Here is a 25678-nt window from a genome sequence, read left to right on the forward strand (position 1 = left end):
AATATCCTGATGCTGGGAAAGATTGAAGGCAGGAGGAGAAGGGGACGAAAGAGGATGAGATGGTTGGATGGCATCACCGACTCAATAGACATGAGTCTGAGCAAGCTCCAGGAGTTGGTGATCAACAGGGAAGCCTGGCATGCTGCAGTCCACGGGGTCACAAGGAGTCGGACACTACTGAGCAACTGAACTGATCCCCTCCCCCACCATGTTTTTTAGTGGCACCACCATTCTCCTGGTTCCTCAGACTTATGAACTCTGAATTATGTTCAAAGCCTCTCTTACATTCACCTGCCCCAGCAATGGGAATCTGGTAGATTTCCACCCATAATGCCTCTTTACTCACATGCAATCGCCTCATTTCAGGTCCTTGTCCAAAAGCTATCTCAGCTATCTTCATACTTGATCCAAATTCAATCAAACCAACATGTCTTCTACTCCTTTCTCTCAAATTAGATACAGTTGGGAATAGGTGAAAGGTGGAAGGAAGGTCCTTACACTTGAGATCAAATTTCACAGCAATTCCAACAGAGCTGTTGAACAAACTTTTCCTGAGCACAAGAATAGCTAGGCACAGAGCCAAGAAAAGAAGAGGCAATGATGGAAGCCAAAAAACAGGTGAGCTGCTATCTTTCCACTCCTACACAAAACCTGGCCCTAGAGTGCGAGTCCCTGCATGATAACTCCTTCCACTTCTTGATTTTCCAACCTTCCTAGATTCTCAAACTATGTCCCTGGGGTCCATTCCTTGTGCCCTCATCACCTTAAGTCTCACTGTTCTCTCTTACCTTTATGCTCCTCTTCCAATTCATCCTACATTCTAGAGGACTCATCTACAAATTCTGTTCCCTTCCTAATATGAAAAACTATAATCAGATCCAATATTTCTTATGCAGCATTCTCAGAGGGTTCCCAAGCCAAAAGGCTACTTTCCATTTCCTTGAAGTTTTATGATCTTAAGAGACCAGAGCAAGGGGAGTGGTATGGCAAATGCTGAGTGTTTAAGTTGCTGACTGAAGACAGCTGCTGGGAATCCCCAAGTGCTGTGGCAAGGGGTGTGGCGGTGACAGCAACCGGTTTGAGAACAACCAAGTAAGACTTCTAGATCTACTGTTCACAGGCTCTTACCAATAATCTCTGTGCTTCTGCCGTTTAAAAACTTGGCTCAAAAGTTGTCCTCTCCCAAAAGCCTTCTTCTTGGCCACTCCTTTATCCCATGTCATTATCATGCTTATGCACAGTATTTTTGATGTATCTAATTCACCTATAATCATCTATATATTGCTCTGTAAGCATGTTAAGTATCATATCTTAAACGACACTGTGAGCTCTGTGAGGATAGAATTATTCTTCTATTTCTCTAGTTTCCAACCACGGAACTCAGCAAAATATATATGCTAATGAGGAAAAAAAAAACAGGTTTCTTCCCCCAGTGACATATAATTTCCACTCAGCTATTCAACACTAACATTTTTACAGGTGAGCAAGTTTGAAAGTATGGTACACTAAGAGCTGTAGAAATACACCCACACTTGATAGAAAAGATGCCACTTATGGTTGGACCAAACATAAAATATGCCCCACCCAACCAACTACATTATTACACCATACTTTTTCCTTTGGGCACTTTTCTTTCTACTACATAAGCTTGTGGCTCATTTTTGGTCTTAGCAACACTGTAACGACAGAAGCTCAACTCTAAATAAGTTTACTGTTGGGAATCTACTCTTCCCACCTACACAACCACTGGCTTCCCACACTGTCTCCAGTGTCCTGTGAGCAACTGCCCAATTACTGATTGTGGAAAGACAGCTTACACACTGAAGGTCCATTCTTGGCAGCCCCTGGGTTTTACTGCTGGTCCTCATGCACTTAGCTTAATTGATTCAGAACAGTATCAAAAAGACATTATTACACAAGTTGGGGGGAAAAAAGACTATTTAAGAAAATTTAAATGTAAAAGCCCTGGTCATTGTGCTGCTTTAAAAAAGGCAAGCATGTGTGACATGGAGAGAACAGAAAAACGCCTATTGAAATAGGGAACTCTGACTAATCTCATTGCACAAGTTTTAGTGTTTCACACATATACATTCTCAAAAAGATGGTCTGTTAATGGGAAGCACAACTGACTTCCAAATTATAATAAACTGCAGTAATAGGACATAGTGTTTTAACACAATTTCAAAAAGTGTACAGTCTTTTAAAGACAACAATGTGGATGTTAGTCTGTTTCTGAGAAACACATACTTAGAGAAAAAAAACAATATATGCTTGGGCTAACAGAGTTTTCTCTTTCTCAGTAGTGGTCTTTCTTCCCACTGGACTTAGAGATCCTTCTTGGTTGCTATTGACTAACTGGGACCTGAATGCAGCACAAACACAATTCATAAGCAAGAAAAATTATGAGCTAGGTTATCACTCCCTTTGGCCATATGGGGGAGAAGGTAAAATAAGCATCGAGTTTTCCTTTGTAACTAAATATACCTTGCCCTACATACACCTTTATGCATGGATGTAAAAATAATTTTGTAATTTATATTTCTATATCCTACCATTTCAGTCACTGAAGGTTTTTACAGCATAAATGACAACTGGGGGCATGCCCTGCTTTCTTTTCTGTCATAAGATAGGACACCAGATTGCCTTCCAATGGAAATAGACCTTGTTGAAAAACAACCCATATAATACCTCCCAAAATGCTCAACAATTTTTCAGACTATTATTTTAAAAGAAGAACTACACATCACGATCATTACACTAGCATAGATAAGGAAATCTGTAATGGCTTAGTAGCATCATCTAGGAGAAACACACACCTTCCAGCTATTCTGGTCAGTCTTCATTCAAAAGAGACCTAACAGAAATAGTCTGTGCTTAAAATGCTGATTTAATATCATTTTGACCTGAGCTGTATTATCAAATCATGTTTCTTACTAACATGCGATAGGATCGTTTCAGTTCTGATGAAACAAAGTGCCTACCTCTCATCTCCCTATAGCAACCCAATTCCTCCCAAGCACACAGACAAACAGTAATTTGACTACTGTGACAAGACAAGAAAAAGGTAATTGTTCAAACACCTGATGAGGGTCTCTGAAAATCTGCATGTCCGGGAGTGGATTTTTTCAAAAACACCTTTTGTTCACTGCAATAGGGGAAAACACACTTACTGATGTTTAATAGTAAAGTATCTTTTATGTGCTCTGGTTTATACAAAATGTAGCACTGCATTAACTTCAAAGGTGGTAAGAAGATTAAAATAAAAGGTTCATGGGATGTGACATGCAACACAGTATTAAAGATATAAGACTGAATAATCCCAGTGCCTTAGCAGGATCCTTTTCTGTTTCTTTGTTAATGAGGGAAATTATTAAAATGCAATCCAGCAAGCATAAGTGTGAGTAAAAAGCTTTTAAAATCTTATTACAACATGTTATTTAGTGAGCTAACCATCAAAGCGTTTTTTTACGGGAACAGAAGGGGGCTTTACTTACTAAAATCAATAAAACTCACTTAAAGATATCATATCTGAGCTGCTTTTATTCCTAAAATGTGCTCCTCACATTTAACAATTTCTGGGAAAAAAACACCCTAAAATCATACTGCAGGTTTCCAGGTAAGGGATTCCTCCCCCCAATCTCACCTCGGACTGAAACCATCCCAAGAACCTCAGACTCTTATTATGATCTTGGCAGCATTCTTTCTCCCTGGTGTAAGTTAGAAAGAACATGATAAAGGATATTGGCATGGAAGCAGGAAGTTTTCTATTGGAAGCTGATGTGAAAAGTGCCATTCCCTTACAATTGCTCAAGTACTTTATTCAGGTCTTCACTGCTGTCCGAACCAGTGGGGCTCAACGTGTGGTCCTGGGAACTGTAGCAGCAGCATCACCAGGGAGCTTGGTTGAAATGCAAATTCACGGCCCCACCCCAGACCGACTGAATCAGAAACTCTGGGAATGGGGCCCAACAATTTGTGTTTTAACAAGCACTACAGGAGCTTATGAAGTAAAGTTTGAGAACCACACCTCCCCAAACTTTTCCATGTGCCTAAGAGTCACCTGGGGAAGCCTGTTAAAATGTAGATTCAAATTCGGCAGGTCTGAGATGGGGTATGTGAGCCTACATTTCGAACAAGTTCCAGGTGATGTGTCTACAGACCACACTGCAAATGTTTTCCCAAATCAGCTGTTTACCAAAAATTACTCAGAAGGCTCATAAAATCCAAGTACCCAGGAACCACCTCACACCAAATTAATCACAATCTCAGGAGAAAGGCCTAGTCGAATACAACATACTGGTCCTCCGCCTCAGCTGCATGTCAAAAAATCACCTGGAGAGATTCTAAAAATCCTGATGCCCAGGCCTTATCCAAGACCAATTAAATCAGAATCTCTGGGGTTGGGACCCAGGCATCTGTCTTTTTAGTAATTCGTCAGTGATTCCAATGTGCAGCCAAAGTTGAGAAGGACAGTTCTGGAGTAGAACCGGCTCAACACCTGGCACAGTGGATCCCTTATAACGTTCCCATCTATAAATCTAAAGCTCTGATTGTGAATCGTAAAATGCACCTAAAGTCATGTTTTCTTTAAATCATGTTTTGAACCTTAGTTCTGTGGGCACATGTGGCTGTACAACTGAGACCAAGGATTCATTCATTCATTCCTCACTCTGAACACAAATGTTACCTGTCCTCCACTGAACAGATTTCCATTCTCCTCCCAAGCCCCAGCTACTGCTACTTCTTTGTAATGAGGTAGGTACTCAAGGAAACAGCAGCAACAGTGAAGAATCTGTATCCACACAGCCTGTTCCTATAGTGACATCCTCCCCACCAAACCTGAAACTGATAGATCATGGAAATTTCTAATAACCTACTGGAGTGGAAGGGTCACTGATGAAACCGGAAATTCTAAGCCCATAAAAGGCAGATTTCATCAGTGACAGACATTTTGGCAGAAAGGTCCTGGGAAGGGATGAAAACAGTTGCTTCCCATAGGAGAATGTGCCACCATCGGAAAGCACATCTTCTGGTGGACAGAGACAGGACCTAAACAGCACTGCTCCTAACACCATGATACTAATAACTCTGAGGTGGGGGAGCAATGTATCTATTTATGTCTTATGGCCCCCAGAACCAAGCCACACTAACAAGTACACAATGCTATTAAATATGTAAAACAGAAAGAAAATGGGTGCTGGTTACCGAGGCACTGTCAAGTGATTCTAGTTATTTCACGCCCATGATCAAACCCTGCTTTGAAGAAGTTTTCCTAAATTTTTCCATAGTCCACCTCCAAAATGACTTTAAGATAAATGAAAATAAAGATACACTCCTCTTTCCACTTAAGTGAACTTCCATTCTCCCCTTGGTCATGTTCAGCGTCTCTTCTAAATTTGTCTGTTTGGTGAAATACATGACACAGTCAAGGCCTGCTAAATGATAATAGTTATTATTCTTTCACCATTGTTGCAACATATCCACAGTTGTCAAAGGGTGTCTTATTTTTTCTGTTTAATTCCAAGAAAAAGAAATCCAGTGGGTGGGGTATTAGAGAAATAATACTTAACTATGTGTGCAAAGTAGCCACTCTTAAATGACACTTTCAAAAGCAGTTTCTGTATGAGCTGGTCAAGCTCACTTTCCTTTTAAAATTCTTGTTACAGTCATTCAGTTAACCCAAACTCACTTTAAAATGTGTGAAAATAGCACCTCCTGAAAGTGTGTTCGCATATGCTTTGGAGCAATGGAGCGTGAATAGTAAAACAGCCTTTGCCAAACTCATATAACTAAACAGGAGTGAATTTTTGCAGTCCCATGACTTTGCTGAGCCAACCTATGTATCATCCCTGGACTGGCTTTAATACGTCATAGACATCCAAGAGAAGGCAGAAAAGTCACAAATAAGTGACTCAACCTAGTATTTCATAGACTTTTTTTTAACATGGCAGTCTTTTTCAAAATGAATTCTACTTTTTAACCAAAAAGCAAATTGGCTAAGTACAGGTGTGGGTTTAGGATTTAAGCTTCTAGAATTAAAACTATGAAAGTTATCAAGATATGTAATTTGACCAAGTGTCAGTCTCTATGCTCTTTCACGCATTTCTTATGACCAATGCCCAAAGAGGAACCAGGTCTGAAAGAAAATGCACAGACCACAGAAAAGTGGCAAAAATACAAATGAAATACATTTCAAGTATCAAAGCCAAAGAAAAACAAAACGAATTTACAATTTCCAGGATATTTTATTGCAATTTCCACTTTACATATTAAATGAATATTTTTAGACTAGGCAGAGTGTTTATACTATCCAGTCGCAGTTAATCCCCTAATCTCACAAAATGAAAAGAAGCAGTTTTAAAAGAACATCAATTTAGGTACTTACGGTATGGGGACAAGGGGCACTTGTCTTAACCAGAAAAAGGGTTGATGCTTTTCAGTATAAGTTTCACTAAAATTATTCTCTATTATTTTTCCCATTGATGCTAAGTACTCACAAGAAAAACAATCACCCTCTTTGTCATTCTGCCCTTCCTTGGGCTTTACATTCCGTCTTGAGCATTTAACTCAAAAAGTCAGTTTACACTCAAGTGTACACATTAAAAAAACAACACATGCCCCATCTCCCACATATCCAAATGGACAGGGATTAGAATTAACCTGGCTTTTAGCTGTAACAGTGTTATTTTAAACAATTTCAACCACACATTTGAAGGGTAAAATAAAAGTACAAAACCGGGGGGAACCAGAGAAATTCCTACACACTTATTGTTTAACTATTTCCCTAACATGGGTTTCTTAAAAGTGAAATCGACACAAAAGCGAGTGCACGCGTGATGTACAAACTGACAGTGGCTCTATGGGGACAGCTCTCTTTGAATGAGCTATTACCCAGACGATGGAATTAAAAAAAAAAAAAAAAAAGATCTCACTCTTTAAATGTGAGAGAGCCGGCGGTGCGCTTCACTAGAAACACATTTCAATGGGTAAGTTCGGATAAAAATAGGTACTAAGGGAACATGTGTTTTGACAAAAAACCTCCTCCCTCCCCAGGACACAAGAAAACCCGAAGGAAAAAGATGGGTAAGCTCATAGGCTCCGGAGCTAAGTTCCATCACTGGCAGAACAGAAGTTGGATAGTTGCTATTTTTTACGCTGCAATGGGATAGTAACGCTCCATGTGCATGGTACGCGGGGCGGGAACACCGGCGGGACTTTCACTGGGGGTCAAGGAAACCCAATCCAGGAGAGGTCAACACCGTGAGGGATCCAGAGCTCCCAAACCCGGGAGATGGGGACCCGGGGTGGCGAAGGAGAGCGTCAAAACTCCTCGAAGTTATCTCAAAGAGAAAGCGAACACCTCTGGGAGTCAGCGAGCCATCTCTCGCAGCAGCACCCCTCTCCAAGTGTGGGGCGCTTGCCTCAGAGGGCAGAAAGTGCGGGGTGCCCTTACTCAGGGAGAGTGGCTCCAGGGACTCGGGGCAGCCAGAGGGGCAGGGGAAGCGGCCGGCGGGGAGGCGGACTCGTACTTTGCCTCAACTCTGAGCCCCATCCCGAGCGCAAGGGAGAGGGCGACGGAGGGCAGGGTACTCACTAGGGCTCGTTGGTGAACCGGGGGGTCCGGGGCTGCTGGTATCCGTACAGGTGACAGTAGAGCACATCGAAGCAAAAGCAGCACATCTCCGCTGACACCACCATCTTCCGGGAGCCGGGCGATGAGGACGAGGCGGCGGACGACAAGGAGGGCGAGGGAGAGGTGGCGGCGGCCGGGGTAGAAAGTAGGGTCCCCACTCCGCAGCTCGGAGGGGGCGACAGGGAGATACCCCCGCCGCCGCCGCCGCAGCCCTGGGGGGGAGAGAGGGTACAGCCGCTGCCGCTACCTCCTCCGGCTAGACCTCCTAGCCCGTTGAGCCGCGTACCGGCGCCTCCTAGTCCCAGCTCCCCGGCTCGGCACTGGCTCTCTCCGCTGCAGTGGGAGGAGGAGGAGGCGCCACCACCGCCACCCGAGCCAGAGGGGGGCGAACTGGACAGTTTCTGCTTCTTCACCCCGCAGCAACCCGCCGCCATCTTGGAACAGTCTCCCCCACGCAGCGCTTCCGACCCATAAGTGAGGCGAGCTGGCGGCGGGGGCGAGCACGCTGCGGCCCCGGCCGCCGGGGGCGCGCCAGGGGCTCGCGGGCCACGCGCGCGCGCGCCGCTCCCTGCTCCGGCCGCCCGGCCACGCGGCCAGCCCGCGCGCGCCCCCGCCCCGGCGCGCGCCCCGCGCTTTCGCGGCTCGGCACCTCGCTGCTTGTCCCGCCGGCCTCGCGCCTCCTCCTCCTCGGAGTCGAGCCTCAGCCTCGAGCCCCGCGGCCCTCCGAGGAGGAGAGACGGAAAGCCCAGTAGGAAGGAAGAAGAAGAAAGCGGAGAATGGGAGGAAAGGAAGGAAGTGGGCACCCCGGGGACGGAGGAGCGAAAGGGAAACTAATGGGAAGGAAGCGGGGAGAAACAAGAAAGTCCGAAATAAGTATCCAAGTCCCAAAATACGACTCAGTGACGGGCACTGCAAATAGTGTTAGTGACACCTGAGCCAAATTAAGTGGAACCTGAGCCACCGGCCTCAAATACACTGGGTTCTGAACTGCCGGAGTGTGATCAAGCAGGTGCTTGGAACTCCACACCTGAGATCGCCGCTTATGAATCAGTCGGGGAACGGGCCATGCTGCAGTGACTCCATCTGAACACGCACATAATCTTTTTTCCAAGATTATGGTAAAAGAGACACACTCTTTCCTTACTGACAGACATTCCAGCCCAATCGACTCTATATATCCCCATGCGTGTCCCTCAACTTTCCTTCCTAGCCCCGTAAAAACCTTTAAAAGCAAAAAAATAAAATCCTAACCAACACCTCACTGGTTCACAGATGTTCATTGTGGTCTGGAACTTGCACCGGTGGGTTATTGGGAAAGGGGACTGGCTTGGGAACAAAGATTAGAAATATATCTGTAGTTAGCACAGATCTTACAGATAAACAGGGCAGGTAGTATACTTGGTCACAAGTTGAAAGATTTTGTTCAGGTATATAATTAGATAGTTGTTAGTATTCTTTTAAAATTTTCTCGAAGAATGCTTGGATGGATGAGAAGGCGTTTGATTGAGTCACTCCCATTCTGGGCGCCCAAGACAATAATCAAATGTAAAATATTCATAGAAACAAAACCTCATAGAAACAGAAAGTCTAAGCTTTTCATGTTGTGTCTTTGCCTTGCCAAAACATCTAGACTAAGCGAGGTATCTATCTGCATATTTGGAGACATCAGAGGATTGATCGATTTTGTCACCTTTGAGCTAAGTGTGTGATATCTTGCAAATAGGTGAGTGCTGTTCATTTCACTTCAGGGGAAAAATAAGTCAACAAATTTTGAGCCTCTGTGCCTAGTATGTTTATGACACTGTTGTTATTTAGTCACTAAGTGATGTCCAATTCTTTTGCAACCCCATGAACCCACCAGGCTCCTCTGTCCTTGGGATTTCCCAGGCAAGAATACTGGAATGGGTTGCCATTCCCTTCTCCAGGTGATCTTCCCGACCCAGAGATCACACCCACGTCTCTTCTGTCTCCTGCATTGGCAGGCGGATTCTTTACCACTGAGCTACCAGGGAACTTGTGTTGAAATCCAGGAAGTTTGCTTCCCCACTCTTAAAGTTTATGAATTGAGTCAGATCTGTGCACCTAATCAGATAAATAACTACTATTTATTGAGCACTTTTTGGGTGCCAAATACCGTGCCTCATCTTACCCCATAACCCTACAAATAATATATTATGTAATTTGATCTTCACATGAGGTTGAAGAGGGTGCTCATTTACAGATGAGGAAATTGAACCTCAGTAGTAACTTGCCCAACATCACACACCTATAAAGTGATGGATTTTAATGTGGGCATGTCTGACTCCAAAAACCATGTTGTTGTGCTACACTGCCTCTCAGTACTAGTGCAGGATAAAAGGCTAGAGATGGATAAAAGATGGTAACATTAAGCTACAGTAGGTGGACTGGAGGTTAAATAAAAATAAGAACATCATTTTTATAGAAAGATTAAAAAACACTGAAATATGTTAAGAAGAAAAGATGAAGACTCTCCTAAAAGAGAGATTTTATGAAACAGATCAATTGTCTAGGATAGTTAGATGCAACCTAAAGGCGAAAGAGATGGTTTAACTGGTTTGTGATATGTGATCACATCCTCTCAAACCTCATCATTGCTGTTAGAACTATCCTTCTGTTTGAGGCAAAATAACAATTCGTTGTCAACCACTAGTGTAGTTTTTTAAAAATGTATTAATTTGTGTTGCAGAAGAGAAAGCAGATTTTCTTTTTTTCTTTTTTTTTTTTTTTTTACTGCTTCACAACAACCAGTACTGTTAGAGTGTTTTGTTTTGTTCTTTATCCTTAACTATCAGAGCCTACCTTTTAATTTGTTTGAAACTAGGTCAAATACTATATCAGACAATAGGTACCAATTTATTCACCACTCCACTAAGAAGTGGTCACTTCTAGGGTAGAAAAGCAGAGCCATTTAATGACAGCACACAACAGTGTAGCACAGGAAGCAAAGTAGGATACCATGGATGGCTGCTTCTGCTAGGGGAATTCAGGAAAGCAGAATGTAATCTCCCAATTTAGAATTTGGCCAGTAGACAAGAGTCTAACACCCCTACTCTTGTGAAAATAGCAAGGAATCTTTAATAAGCACCAGTAGTCATGTCCTTAGTTCTGCATTTCATCTGAAAGACAAAGCACTATCATGGTTATCATCCAGGCTAGGGGACTGATGCAGTGGGAAACCCTAAGACAAGGACATCCCAGTTGAGTTACAAAAATAGCTTTCCCCCCAAGGATTTTAAATGCCAAACATAAAGGAAATATACAAACCCAAACACAATCCTTGTAGAAAAGACATCGTTATCTGACCATTAGGTGTTACTACCTGAAGGACTTTGTTGAATTGGCTGGCTAAACGGGGAAAAACACTCCAACTTTTTTCTCTGTGCTAACTTCTCCTGAGTCTGGCTTGTCTCCCATACTAACCATGAGCCTCAAGATGCTTTGCAAATCCCTTGGCAAGTAGTGGTGGTGGTGGTAATGCCTCCTTTTAGCCTTTGAGGAAATACTTTTGCACTTGTTTTCTTGCAAAGCCACCACCATAGAAATAAGCATATTTCATTCAAACACAAAAAAAATCCACAGATCAAATTCTGTGGGAAAAAACTTTTTTTTTACATCTGCAGAAAGTGCATGCTGGATGAGGAAACTGACCTTGCTCAGGATTCTCTTGACTTGAAGTATAAAGGTCAAAGTATGATAAAGCACATGTTTCTAGCCGCTGCTGATACTGGAGTGCAGTGATAATATCCTCCAGAGGAAACGTTAAGGTGCCTTCTGCTTTTTGTAACTGACTGTCAAGCTGGGAGCAAAAGATTCCATGTTTCTTTTAAATTAAAAAAAAGTAAATAGGCCATAGTTTCTTTGTTGACAAAGTGCATTCAAACTGTAAGCATTTCTGCTTCTGTATCTGCCTGTAAATTGCTATTAACTAACTCTTGTCAAAAGCTTTGTTACACAACTGTGACAAACTACTTGAACAAAGGTTATGCACATTAGTAACTGCAGTAAAACTGGAAATTGAATTATACCTAATAGTTGCTGATTATTTTATCATTACCTCAATTTATTCTCATGCTTACAATAGTTATTCTTCATTTCAGAAAAAAAGAATAACTGCAATTTGATGAGTAGTGAACACACAAAAATGTTGCAAAATCGTTTTCTTAGGTTTCTGGTGGTGTGGGTGACATGAGGAATGTTCACATAGTTCAATGAAAAAACTTCCATTTATGCCCAAACAAGTGTTATTTTTATCCTCTGTCATCAAACTTTCTCAACTGTCATCCTTGAACAACTGCAGAATGTAGTATTATTAGCTACCACTTTGATCTAACCTTGTACACATATGACACATGGTTGTGGTAGCAGAGGTGGTGATCAGTTCCCTTTTATATTTAAATTAATATGTGAATAAACACTGAAATTCTTTACCTGCTTTTTAATTCAAATGGATAAATCAGCTTTTGTTTTCTTGATTACAAATCACATCCTTCCCTCCTGAAACCTGTCTTTATCTAATGAACACATTAATGAGACAAAGGACCATGGTATACTTTTGACTGTTTTCTAGTTGTTACATTTATAGCTTCTATTGTCAAGCAAGCTAATGGAATGTTGTTTCACTACCTATTTCCTTGAGACAAAGTTATATTAACTCTTCAATAAGATTTAGTTATGTGAATATCTATACTGAATGTGGAAGAATTCACAAAACTAGCTAGTTGTGGGTTGGCAAGGAAAGTTTTTAGAGAAGAGATGATCAAAATGAGTGTTATTTTGGCAGTTACAGGAGTCGTAATATATTGAGAAGTATCAATAACTTCAGATATGCAGATGACACCACCCTTATGGCAGAAAGTGAAGAAGAACTAAAGAGCCTCTTGATGAAAATGAAAGAGGAGAGTGAAAAAGTTGGCTTAAAACTCAATATTCAGAAAACTAAGGTCATGGCATCTGGTCCCATCACTTCATGGCAAATAGATGGGGAAACAGTGGGAACAGTGGCTGACTTTATTTTTTGGGGCTCCAAAATCACTGCAGATGGTGACTGCAGCCATGCAATTAAAAGACGCTTACACCTTGGAAGAAAAGTTATGACCAACCCAGACAGCATATTAAAAAGCAGAGACATTACTTTGCCAACAAAGGTCCATCTAGTTAAGGTTATGGTTTTTCCAGTAGTCATGTATGGATGTGAGAGTTGGTCTATAAAGAAAGCTGAGTGCAGAAGAATCGATGCTTTTGAACTGTGGTGTTGGAGAAGATTCTTGAGAGTCCCTTGGACTGCAAGGAGATCCAACCAGTCCACCCTAAAGGAGATCAGTCCCAAGTGTTCATTGGAAGGACTGATGTTGAAGCTGAAACTCCAATACTTTGGCCACCTGATGCGAAGAACTGACTCATTTGAAAAGACCCTGACGCTGGGAAAGATTGAAGGTAGGAGGAGAAAGGGACAACAGATGATGAGATGGTTGGATGGCATCACCGACTCAATGGACGTGAGTTTGAGTAAACTCTGGGAAATGGTGATGGACAGGGAGGCCTGGTGTGCTGCAGTCCATGGTGCTGCAAAGAGTTGGACACGACTGAGTGACTGAACTGAATTGAACTGAACTGAACAGGAATTGTGAGCAATCAAAATGCAAAGATGTTTAGTTTGGAGAATCTTTACTTGACTATTTCACTCTTTTCTTTTTTCCTTAAAGACTTCATCTACTATCCTCTATGCATTTAATGGGGTGAAAAAATGTATATACTGCAAGTGTGCCCCACCTTTGAATTTAATTTAAACATATAATTGTTTTCCTATATTTAAATCTCATCATGTTCTAGAGCACCTACTCCAGTTGCCTGGAGGCACAGACTGGGCACAGGTTGGACAGATTAAGGTTGTCAATTAAAATATAAAACTGTGTTCTGAATTGAAACTCTCTTTTGTACAAACACTTGATTTAAAGTTCACGGCAGTGAGTGAGTCCCATAATCTCTGCTGGATCCTAGTTGAAGTCTAGCTCATATTGCCTCACCCTCTTCACTGTTTAAATGTCTATAATTTATGGCTTAGTCTCTCACTATTGGCAATGCACAATGATTTGGTCAGGAAACTCAGCCATCTTTCCTTACCTACTAGTGCCAGGATTCTTACTTCATCTCCCAGTGGTCTGCAAGCCCTCTAAGCTTCAGCCATATCCTCCATTCAGTCCCTGACTTTAGGTCTGTTCACTCATGCCACAGCAACTGCCTGGCAACTATGCTGCCTCTTAATTCTCAGCTGCTTTCAGCATCTTCCACAGGTCCCCACAAGGAATTCTGGATTTCCTCCATACCACTTGACAGGCTTCTCTCTAACTAAGCCCCTCCCCATGCTCTTACTTCCACTGCAGATGATTCGTGATGGCTTATGACTTTTCTAAGGGCTTGAAATTTCCCATGCTTCATCTGCTCTGTGAGTCCCCCAAACATCTCTGATTCTTCTTTCCCTTTTTATATTAAGATATAATTCACAAAGCATGCAATCCACCCATTTAAATTCAATGATTTTTCATATATTCATGGAGTTGTGCAATCAGCAACATAATTTTGGAACACTTTTCTAATCCCCATACCCATTAGCATTCATTCTCCATTCTCTCCACTGCCACCCACCCCCAAGCCCCTGTCAAGCAAAAACCTGTTTTTTGTTTCTATAGATTTGCCTGTTCTGGACATTTCGTACAAATGGAATCATACAATATTTGTCCTTTCGTGTTTGCCTTGGTTCACTTAGCATCATGTTTTCAAGGTTCCCCCATGCCGTGGCATCTATCAGTACTTTATTCTTTTTTATGGCAGAGTAATATTCTATTATATGGCTATACTATATTTTATCCATTCATCAATTGATTGACATTTGGGTTGTTTCCACTTTTTGGTTATTGTAAATAAGGCTGCAATGACTATTCATGTACAAGTTCTTATGTGGATGTATGTTTTCATTTGGAGGGTATATACCTAGTGATGGAATTATATGCTATATACCATATGGTAACTCCATATGTAACCTTTTGAGGAACGGCCAGACTGTTTTCCAAACTGGCTGTACCACTTTCAAATTCCATCTGCAATATGTGAGGATTCTTATTTTTCCACATTCTTGCCAATGCTTGTTTTTATTTTATTTTTTTTACTTAATGACATTTTATTTAAACTAATCATTTCAATGTAATCAATACAAAAATTCATGTACTCTTATACACTTTTTTATTAAAAAAAATTATTATTGTAGCCATGCTAGTGGATGAGAGGTAGTATTTCATTGTAGTTTTCATTTGCACTTCTCCAAGGACTAACATGTGCTTATCACCCGCTTGTATATCTTTTTTAGAGAAATGTTTATTCAAATCCTCTACTCATATTTATTTAGTTAATTTATTTTTGGCCACATTGCACAGCTTTGGGGACCTTAGTTCCCTGACCAGGGATCAAACCTGTGCCCCCTCCAATGGGAGCATAGAGTTCTAACCACCGGACCACTAGGAAGTTCCCCTGCCCACTTTTTTCCTGTTTAATATATTTAACCTGACTTGTATTTATTTATTTACTTTTTAAATTAAAATTTATTTATTTTTTAATTGAACGTTAATTGCTTTACAGAATTTTGTTGTTTTCTGTCAAACCTCAACATGAATCAGCCATAGGTATTCATATATCCCCTCCCTCTTGAACCTCCCTCCCATCTCCCTCCCCATCCCACCCCTCTAGGTTGATACAGAGCCCCTGTTTGAGTTCCCTGAAACATACAGCAAATTCTCGTTGGCTATTTTACATGTGGTAATGTAAATTTCCATGTTACTTTTTCCATTTATCTCACCCTCACCACCCCTCTCCCTGTGTCCATAAGTCTGTTCTCTATGTCTCTTTCTCCATTGCTGCCCTGAAAATAAATTCTTTGGTACCATCTTTCTAGATTCCATATATGTATGTTAGTATATTATATTTATGTTTCTCTTTCTGACTTACTTCACTCTGTATGATAGGCTCAAGGTTCATCCACCTCATTAGAACTGACTCGAATCCGTTCCTTTTTATGGCTGAGTAATATTCCATTGTGTATATGTACCACAGCTTCTTTATCCATTCATCTGTCGATGGGCATCTAGGTTGCTTCCATGTTCTAGCTATTGTAAATAGTGCTGCAATGAACAATGGGATATGTGTGTTTCTTTCAGTTTTGGTTTCCTCAGGGTATATGCCCAGGAGTAGGATTGCTGGGTCATATGGTGGTTTATTCCTAGCTTTTTAAGGAGTCTGCATACCATCTTCCATAATGGCTATATCAATTTACATTCCCACCAACAGTGCAAGAGGGTTCCCTTTTCTCCACACCCTTTGCAGCATTTATTGTTTGTAGACTTTTTGATGTTGGCCATTCTGACTGGTGTGAGGTGGTATCTCATTGTAGTTTTGATTTGCATTTCTCTGATAATGAGAGATGTCGAGCATCTTTTCATGTGTTTGTTGGCCATCTGTATGTCTTCTTTGGAGAAATGTCTGTTTAGGTCTTTCCCCCACTTTTTGATTGGGTTGTTTATTTTTCTGGTATTGAGTTGTATGAGCTGCCTGTATATTTTAGAAATTAATCCTTTATCAGTTGTTTCATTTGCTATTATTTTCTCCCATTCTGAAGGTTGTCTTTTCACCTTGTTTATAGTTTCTTTTGCTGTGCAGAAGCTTTTAAGTTTAATAGGTTCCACTTGTTTACTTTTGTTTTTATTTCCACTGTCCTAGGAGGTGGGTTGTAGAGGATCTTTCCTCTGCCCATTTTTAAATTGAGTTATTTGTCTTCTTATTATTAGGTTGTAAGAATTTTTTATATATTTGAGATATCAGAATATATCATTTTCATATATTTTCCTCTGCTCTGTGTGTTGTTTTTTTTCACTTTCTCAGTGGTGTCCAATTTATTTGTTGCTTATGCTTTTGATATTATATCTAAGAAAGCATTTCCAAATACAAGGTCATGAAGATTTACATCTATGTTTACTTTTAAAAGTTTCATAGTTTTAGCTGTTATATTTCATCTTTGATTCATTATGATTTAACTTTTTTTACATAGTGTGAGGAAGGGGTCCAAGTTAATTCTTTTGCATATGGATATCTAGTTGTCCCAGACAATATTTGTTGAAGAGACTCTTTGTTCTCCATTGAAAACAATCAAAAATAACATATAAGGTTTCTTTCTGGGCCCTCAGTATTCTGTTCCATTGATGTACATGCCTGTCCTTGGGTCAGCACTACACTGTCTTAATTACTGTAGTTTTGTGGAAAGTTTTGAAAAGAGGAATTGTGGATCTTCTAAATTTGTTATTCTTTTTCAAGATTATTTTGGCTCTTCTGTGACCCTTACATTTCCATATTAATTTCATGATCATCGTGTCAATTTCTGAAATGCAGCCAATTGGGATTTTGATAGGCATTGCACTGAATGTAGATCACTTTGAGGTGTATTGACATCTTAACAATATTTGGTCTTCTAATCCATCAACATGGGATTTCTCTCCATTTATTAAGATCTGCTTTAATTTCCTTCAGCAATGCTTTGTAGTTTTCAGAGTATAATGTTGCATCTCTATTGTTAACTGTATTTCTAAGTATTTTATGCTTTTTGAAGTTATTGTAGTTGGAATTGTTTTATTAATTTTAGGTTTTGAATTGTACATTATATAGAAACTGATTTTTATATATTGATCTTGTCTCCTAAAACCTAGCAGAACTGTTTATTAGTTATAGTAATATTTTAATTTCATTTCTTAGTGTTTTCTGTATACAAGATCAAGTCATCTGCAAATAGATATTTTTAATTCTTCCTTTCCAATCTAGATGCCTTTTATTTCTTTTTCTTGCCTAATTGTTCTGGCTAAAACCTCCAGGACAATGTTAAATAAAACTGGCAAGAGAAGACATGCCTGTCTTGTTCCTGATCATTGCTGTTGTTGCTCAGTCACTAAGTCATTTCCGACTCTTTGCGACCCCATGGACTGCAGCATGCCAGGCTTCCCTGTCCTTCACTATCTCCTGGAGTTAGCTCAAACACATATCCATCGAGGCTTGTCAGTTTTGCTGTTTTTCTCAAACCAACTTTTGTTTCTTTGATTTCCTCTATTGCTTTTCTACTTTTCAATTCATCTATCGCTGTTCTAATTTTTACTATTTCCTTCCCTATGTTTGCCTTGTGTGTACTTTACCTTTTGTTCTAGTTTCTTCAGGTGAGAGGCTAGGGTATTGATTTGAGATATTTCTGCTTTTTAAATAAAGGTCTTACAGCTATAAATTTCCCCCTAAGCACTGCTTTAACTATATCCCATAATCTTTGGCATGTTGTAGTTTTGCTTTTTTTTTTTTAATCTCAAACTATTTTCAAATTTCTTTTGTGATTTTTTTCTTTGACACAGTAGTTATTTAGGAGTGTTTTATTTAATTTCCACTTATTTGTGAACTTCTCAAATTTCTGTTATTTAGTTCCAATTTTATTCCTTTCAATTTCAATCATTTTAAATGCTTCAAAGCTTATTTTATGGCCTAGCATATAGTCTGTTCTGGAGAATATTCCATGTTCACTTGAGAAGATTATGTATTCTGCTGTTACTGAGTGAAATTCTCAATAGATGCATGTTTAGGTTTAGTTGGTGTATAGTGTTATCCAAGTCTTCTATTTACTTATTAAAAAACAAGAGTGGCTCACATATAACCATAAAAAAGATTTTTGGCGTTTATTCAAAGAGCCAAGTGGGGAGTCATTGAAGGATTCAATAAGATAAATTTTGCTGCTATGTGGAGAACTGTACTCGAAGAGAACAGAGAGGAAGAGATGAGACCAGGCAAGAAACTTCCACAATCCAGAGTAGGCCTGGACATAGGTGGTGGCAGTTATTATGAAATGAATGGATATATTTGATATAAATTTTGGAGATAAATTCAAAAAGACTTACTGATAGACATGTTGTTGCTGCTACTGCTAAGTCACTTCAGTCATGTCTGACTCTGTGCGACCCCATAGATGGCAGCCCACCAGGCTCCCCCGTCCCTGGGATTCTCCAGGCAAGAACGCTGGAGTGGGTTGCCATTTCCCTCTCCAATGTGTGAAAGTGAAAAGTGAAAGTGAAGTCGTTCAGTCATGTTCAACTCTTAGCGACGCCATGGACCGCAGCCTACCAGGCTCCTCCATCCATGGGATTTTCCAGGCAAGAGTACTGGAGTGGGGTGCCATTGCCTTCTCCGAGATATGCTGTTTGGATGAGGACAAAGAAGCAATTAAGAATAATGCCTAGATTTTTTCTTTAAGTAACTGGATAAACAGTGGTGACTAGGATGGAGAAGATAGGAACAGGAGCTGTTTGGGAAAAATAGCAAATGTTCTTAACATAATAAGTTTAAGCTATCTGCCAGATATCCAAATGAAGATGTCAAGTAGATAGTCACATATACATGTTATATACTCAGAGTAGAGTCTTGAAATAAACTTGAGAGTTATCAGCATATTCATGGTATTTGAAGCCATGATCTGGATAAGATAACATAGAGAAAGAATACAGTGGCCCTCTGTATCCATGGCTTTTGCATCTGCAGATTCAACCAACCTCAGATTTTGATCCTCAACTGGTTGAATCCACAGACGTGAAACCCTAGGATAGGGAGGACTGGCTATATTCCTGTCCTATGCCATTTTATGTAAGACTTGCGCATTTGCAGATTTTGGTATGTGTAGGGGCCTTCTGAAACCAATCCACTCTGGATATCAAGGGTTGACTGTATAAGGAAAAAAGAGAAGAAAACCCAGCAGTGAGTCCTGGGGTACCACAATGTTGGGAGAAATCTGTAAAGGAAACTAAAGAAGAGCATCCAGGGAGGTAGGGGGAAAATCAGCAGTGTCATGTCACAATATCCAAAGAAGAAAATGTTTTAACTTGGAGGGAAAAGTGAACGATGTCAAATGTTGCAGAGAGTTCAAGTAAGATAAGGATAAAGTTTCTATTGTATTTGGCAAGATGGAGGTGGCTTGTTGCAATAACAGCTGTGGGTTCATTGGAGTGGAGAGGCCTGAAGCCAGATTAGAATGGGTTGAAAGTGAATAGGGAGGCAAGGAACTCCTCATAGTGTGTATACAGATAACTCTGTTGAAACATTTGGTTCTGATGAGCAGAGAAATGAGGGAATAGCCAACTAACTCCCTTACTCCCATTAAATTGCTCTGTGATCTCATGTCTTTGTGACCTCAGGTCTCTAGACCCATCCCTATTCTCCAATCTTCCTGCTATACCCTCCTTTACCACTTCCACTTCACCCCTTTTGCTGCCCACACTTTCACTAGCTTCCTCAATCCCTCCTACTTATTACCTTCAACCACATCTGCTCTGCCAAACCTGTAATCTTGGATGAACTTTATCATATGTTTTCTTTCCTTCTACATTCTTTGTGTTTATTTTGTTGTTCTTTTTCTAGATTTTTCAAATGAATGTCTAGTTTTTTCATTTTCAGGTTTTATTTCTTTTCAAATATAAACATTTCAGGCTATAGCTTTCCCTCTAAGCATTGCTTTGATTGCATCCCATAAACTTTGATAGGTAGTATTTTCATTTTAGTTGAAATCAAAGTATTTTACAATTTTCAATATTATTTCTTCTTTGACCCATGGTTTATTTCAAAGTATGTTTTTAAACTTTCAAAACATATGTGGTTTTTCTAGTTATTATTTTGTTGTTGATTTCTGGCTTAATTGCATTATGATCATTGAATGTCATTTGTATTATTTTAATCCTTTGTTTTGTGACCAGTACATGATCAATTTTGGTGAGTATTCTATGTGTGCTTGAAGAGAATGTGTATTCTGAAATTGTCGGGTTCAGTGTTCTATGCACTATTAGATTAATTTTGTTAATTGTGTTATTAAAATCTTCTGGATACTTATTGATTTTTTGTTCTGTTTGTTCTACACTAAGAGAGTTGTGTTAAAAGTTATGACTGTGAACTTGTCTATTTCTTTTGTAGTATTATTGATTTTTACTTTATTTTAAGGCTATTGTTAGGTTCATTTAAACTTAACATTTCTATATCTTCCCCTTGGATTGTATTTTTATAAAAATGACCCACTAAATCTTTAGTAGTGCTTTCTTGCCTTAAAATCTATTTCACCTGATACTGATATAGCAATACCAGCTTTTTTTGGGTTAGTATTTGTGTGAAATGTCTTTTTCCATCCTTTTACTGTCAATCTTTCTGTATCTTTATGTTTTAATGTAACTCTTACAAAGAGTATTTGGTTGGATTTTTAAAATTTAGTCTCTTTTAAACACAAGCATTTAGATCATTGTATTTACATAAAACTACTTATATGTTTTATTTCAAATCTATCTTATTTGAACTTCCTATTTATCTTATGCATGGTGTCTTGTTTTGTTGTGTGCTTAATGATTTTTAATTACTATTTCCTCATTTCTTTGGAAAATCATTTGTGGGAGTATTTTGAAGTTTAGGATGAGGATGGGTTCCTGCAGAGGATTTGCATTCTGCCAGGTACTTGGTGGCACTACCAATCTGGGTCTACTTTAAAATAAATTCAGAGCTTGAGGTATTTTGCAGCACCTGGGTAATGTGAATTTAGGCTGCAAATCTTTATTAGACAAGATTGTGCTTACAGCCTCTCCACTTAATGCCAAGGCTGCTTTCCTCAAAGTCCCCTTACGTGTGTGTTTATGTATGTGTGTGTGTGTGTGGCAGCTTATTTCTGGTTCACTTGTACACTGATGTTTTAGCTCCTTGTCATTCCAATTTTATCTGGCGAGGAACATGTCACACCTTGGGTAGGCTTTTGGTTTTGTGTTTTCAATATCACTTAAGACTTGTTCCCTGAAGTTTAAGTTCAGCGAATGTTCTCAAAGAAGAAACTTCATCAGTCTGCAATTGTTTCAACCCATTATTATACTCTTCCAATCCTCCTCCCCCATGCCCTTTATCCTTTACTCATTCCATAAGGTCAAGACGTCCTACTTCACTACAAAAAAAAAAAAAAAAAGATTTTCAAATGGGAATTCCCTCAACTCTTCTTCATTCCATTCATAAGTGTTCTCTCTATTCTCCCATCCTTTCCTGCTTCCTTCCTCTCTCTTGGAAGAAGGAGTGTTCTTTCCTTTCTCTTTTCTAGGTCCTATGGTCTAGAATAGTGGTATCCAAAGTAAGTACTGGACCCAAAGAAGGTGGTAGACCCCTTCCAATCCTCAAACTGTTTGATATTGATCTACAGCTACATAAGCATTGAAATTAAGAATTTAGAAATGTTTTTTAGCAATTTGATAAAGTAATTGCATATTCATTCAATCTAATAATGAGAAATTGGGGCTTATATTTTGAGTATCTGTGTTTTTCAGTGCATCTTTCTAGTAAATCATTTGTATTATATTTTACAAAAGTACCAATATGTGACAGATTGGAAGTTAAAAAAACTGGTCCTCCACCACAGAGAGTTTGAAACATAGTCGGCTAGAATCTATCTTGAAAAGTATGGGGCTAGAACTTATCTTCCCCTGACTTGTCTGAGACTCAACTCTGAATCAGCCCTCTCCTCTCTCAGAGCTCCACTATCACTCACATTGGCAGTCTTACATTAAACGATCTTTCTTTGAACTTTGCCTACTGTGCTGCCATCTTATTTTTCACTTTTCATTTACTGCCAGCCTTCTTGACAGATAAGCCTCTTATATACTGTTTCCTTCTTCCTTATCTCCTCTTAAGTCCTCAAACCACAGCAGTCCGGTTTATGCCCTCACTATTGTTCCAACAAAAGCCACTAGTGACGTTCTATTGCCCAATTCATAGTGGCCCTTCCTGTCCTTATTCTGTATGACCTCTGCTCTGCATTTGTGACTCATGACCATCTCTTCCTTCCAGGACCTTTCTTCTCCTGTGTCTTCCATGACAGATTACTGCTTCTCTCTGTCTCTTTTGGGGTCTTTCTCCTACTCTAGCTGCCTGCACCTCAGGCCCCTGACAACAGCCCTTTCTCTTTCTCTACATTTATTATTGTCATCAGTTTGTTCAACACCTGTAGTCTGAGGACTCCCAAATCTCTAACTCCATCATTGACTTTTCTAACCAAGCTGCAGGCTGATATTTCAGTTGACTTATTAGATTGTTTCATCTGGTGTCCCAAGGACACCTGAAATTCAACATATCTAAAACAGAACTCATTGTATACAACATGGCCCTATTGGGTATTTCCTATTTTAGTTAATGTTGTCTCCATCTACTCAATTACCTGGGCCTCTGAATCATTTGTAACTTCTACTTATGTCTCACCTTTACACTTAGTACACCAATGTTACCTCAAATCTCTTTTCATTTCTATAGCCTTATGTCATCAATGCTCACCAAGAGCCACTTGATTATTCTCTCTGTATCCAGTCTTACCCCCACTATAGTCCATTCTTGGCAGCATTATCAGAAGGAGCATTAAAAAAAATGCTGTCCTGCTGTTGTCCCATCCTTACTTGAACCTTTCGTTAGAGTCTCATTGCCTTTAAGGAGAATCCCAAAGTCTTTAACATTGCAGAAAGGAACATTTTCAGTCACACCCCGGACTAACCCCCTTGCCTTGTCTCTCACCATTATTCCCCACAAACTTTTTATATCAGTCAGATTATTGATAGTTCCCTCAGCATGCTATGCTCTGTCACTTCCCTATTTTTATTTTAGGGAATTCTGTTCCCTTCTTTACCCATGTTATTAGTTCTTTTTGGAATTTTCCTCCCTACTTCTTTTCTAGTAAACTTCAACTTATCCTTTATGTCTTGAATTAAATATTGCCTCCTCTTTCAGGCCACTCTGATATTGTAGCTCTATTGTCTTCCTCTACTTAGTTTCTACTTCTTGAGGGCAAGGGCCATCTCTCTAGGTCCTTTGGCCCCATGACTAGCATATAATGTTTCTTGAGTGAATGCAAGGAGGAAAAGAGAAAGAAAAGAATATATTCTCCATCAGTCAGCCAGTCAGTTCAGTTGCTCAGGCGTGTCCGACTCTTTGTGACCTTATGGACTGCAGCACGCCAGGCTTCCCTGTCCACTACCAATTCCTGGAGCCTACTCAAACTCATGTCCATCGCATCAGTGATACCATCCAACCATCTCATCCTCTGTTGTCCCCTTCTCCTCCCGCCATCAATCTTTCCTAGCATCAGGGTCTTTTCCAGTGAGTCAGTTCTTCACATCAGGTGGCCAAAGTATTGGAGTTTCAGCTTCAGCATCAGTCCTTCCAATGAATATTGAGGACTGATTTCTTTTAGGATTGACTGGTTGGGTTTCCTTGCAGTTCAAGGGATTCTCAAGAGTCTTCTCCAACACCACAATTTGAAAGCATCAATTTTTCGGCACTCAGCTTTCTTTATAGTCCAACTCTCACATCCATACATGACTACTGGAAAAACCATAGCTTTGACTAGTTGGACCTTTGTTGGTAAAGTAATGTCTCTGCTTTTTAATATGCTGTCTGGGTTGGTCATAGCTTTTCTTCCAAGGAGTAAGCATCTTTTAATTTCATGGCTCCAGTCACCATCTGCAGTGATTTTGGAGTCCCAAAAAATAAAGTCTGTCACTGTTTCCATTGCTTCCCCATCTATTTGCCATGAAGTGATGGGACCAGATGCCACGATCTTTGTTTTCTGAATGTTGAGCTTTAAGCCAACTTTTTCACTCTCCTCTTTCACTTTCATCAAGAGGTTCTTCAGTTCTTCTTCACTTTCTGCCATAAGGGTGGTGTCATCTGTATATCTGAGGTTATTGATATTTCTCCAGGCAATCTTGATTCCAGCTTGTGCTTCATTCAGCCAGGCATTTTGCTTGATGTACTCTGCATATAAGTTAAATAAGCAGGGTGGTAATATACAGCCTTGATGTACTCCTTTCCCAATTTGGAACCAGTCTGTTGTTCCATGTCCAGTTCTAACTGTTCCTTCTTGACCTGCATACAGATTTCTCAGGAGGCAGGTCAGGTGGTCTGGTATTCCCATCTCTTTCAGAATTTTCCACAGGTTGTTGTGATCCACACAGTCAAAGGCTTTGGCATAGTCAATAAAGGAGAAGTAGATGTTTCTCTGGAACTCTCCTGCTTTTTCTATGATCCAGTGGATGTTGGCAATTTGATCTCTGATTCCTCTGCCTTTTCTAAATTCAGCTTGAACATCTGGAAGTTTTCAGTTCATGTAACACTGAAGCCTGGCTTGGAGAATTTTGAGCATTACTTTGCTAGCATGTGAGATGAGTGCAATTGTGCAGTAGTTTGAACATTCTTTGGCATTGCCTTTCTTTGGGATTGGAATGAAAACTGACCTTTTCCAGTCCTGTGGTCAATGCTGAGTTTTCCAGATTCGCTGGCATATTGAATGCAGCACTTTCACAGCATCATCTTTTAGGATTTGAAATAGCTCAACTGGAATTACATCATCTCCACTAGCTTTGTAGTGATGCTTCCTAAGGCCCACTTGACTTCACATTCCAGGATGTCTGGCTCTACATGAGTGATCACACCATCGTGGTTGTCTGGGTCATGAAGATCTTTTTTGTATAGTTCTTCTGTGTGTTCTTGCCACCTCTTCTTAAGATCTTCTGCTTCTGTTAGGTCCATACCATTTCTGTCCTTTATTGTGCTCATTTGCATGAAATATTCCCTTGGTATCTCTAATTTTCTTGGAGAGATCTCTATTCTTTCCCATTCTTTTGCTTTCCTCTATTTCTTTGCATTGATCACTGAGGAAGGCTTTCTTATCTCTCTTTGCTATTCTTTGGAAGTCTGCATTCAAATGAGTATATCTTTCCTTTTCTCCTTTGCCTTTAGCTTCTTTTCTTTTCTCAGCTATTTGTAAGGGCTCATCAGACAACCATTTTGCCTTTTTGCATTTCTTTTTCTTCGGGATGGTCTTGATCACTGCCTCCTATACAATGTCATGAGCCTCCGTCCATATTTCTTCAGGCACTCTGTCTATCAGATCTAGTCACTTGAATCTAT

At 40.0% G+C, this 25678-nt stretch overlaps 1 protein-coding gene across 2 annotated transcripts in view; it reads right to left on the reverse strand.

Moving 5' to 3' along the window:
* Nucleotides 1-8092, reverse strand: part of AMMECR1 (AMMECR nuclear protein 1) — a 114948-nt gene extending 106856 nt beyond the window's left edge. For both annotated transcript variants that reach the window (XM_061137215.1, XM_061137214.1), the window contains exon 1: nt 7595-8092. In XM_061137215.1, the coding sequence (XP_060993198.1) occupies nt 7595-8067 (473 nt within the window). In that variant the 5' untranslated portion in view covers nt 8068-8092. The remainder of the gene's footprint in view (nt 1-7594) is intronic.
* Nucleotides 8093-25678: the final 17586 nt, after the last annotated feature.

The sequence above is a fragment of the Dama dama genome, chromosome X (genome assembly GCF_033118175.1).
Source record: "Dama dama isolate Ldn47 chromosome X, ASM3311817v1, whole genome shotgun sequence".
Lineage (NCBI taxonomy): Eukaryota > Metazoa > Chordata > Mammalia > Artiodactyla > Cervidae > Dama > Dama dama.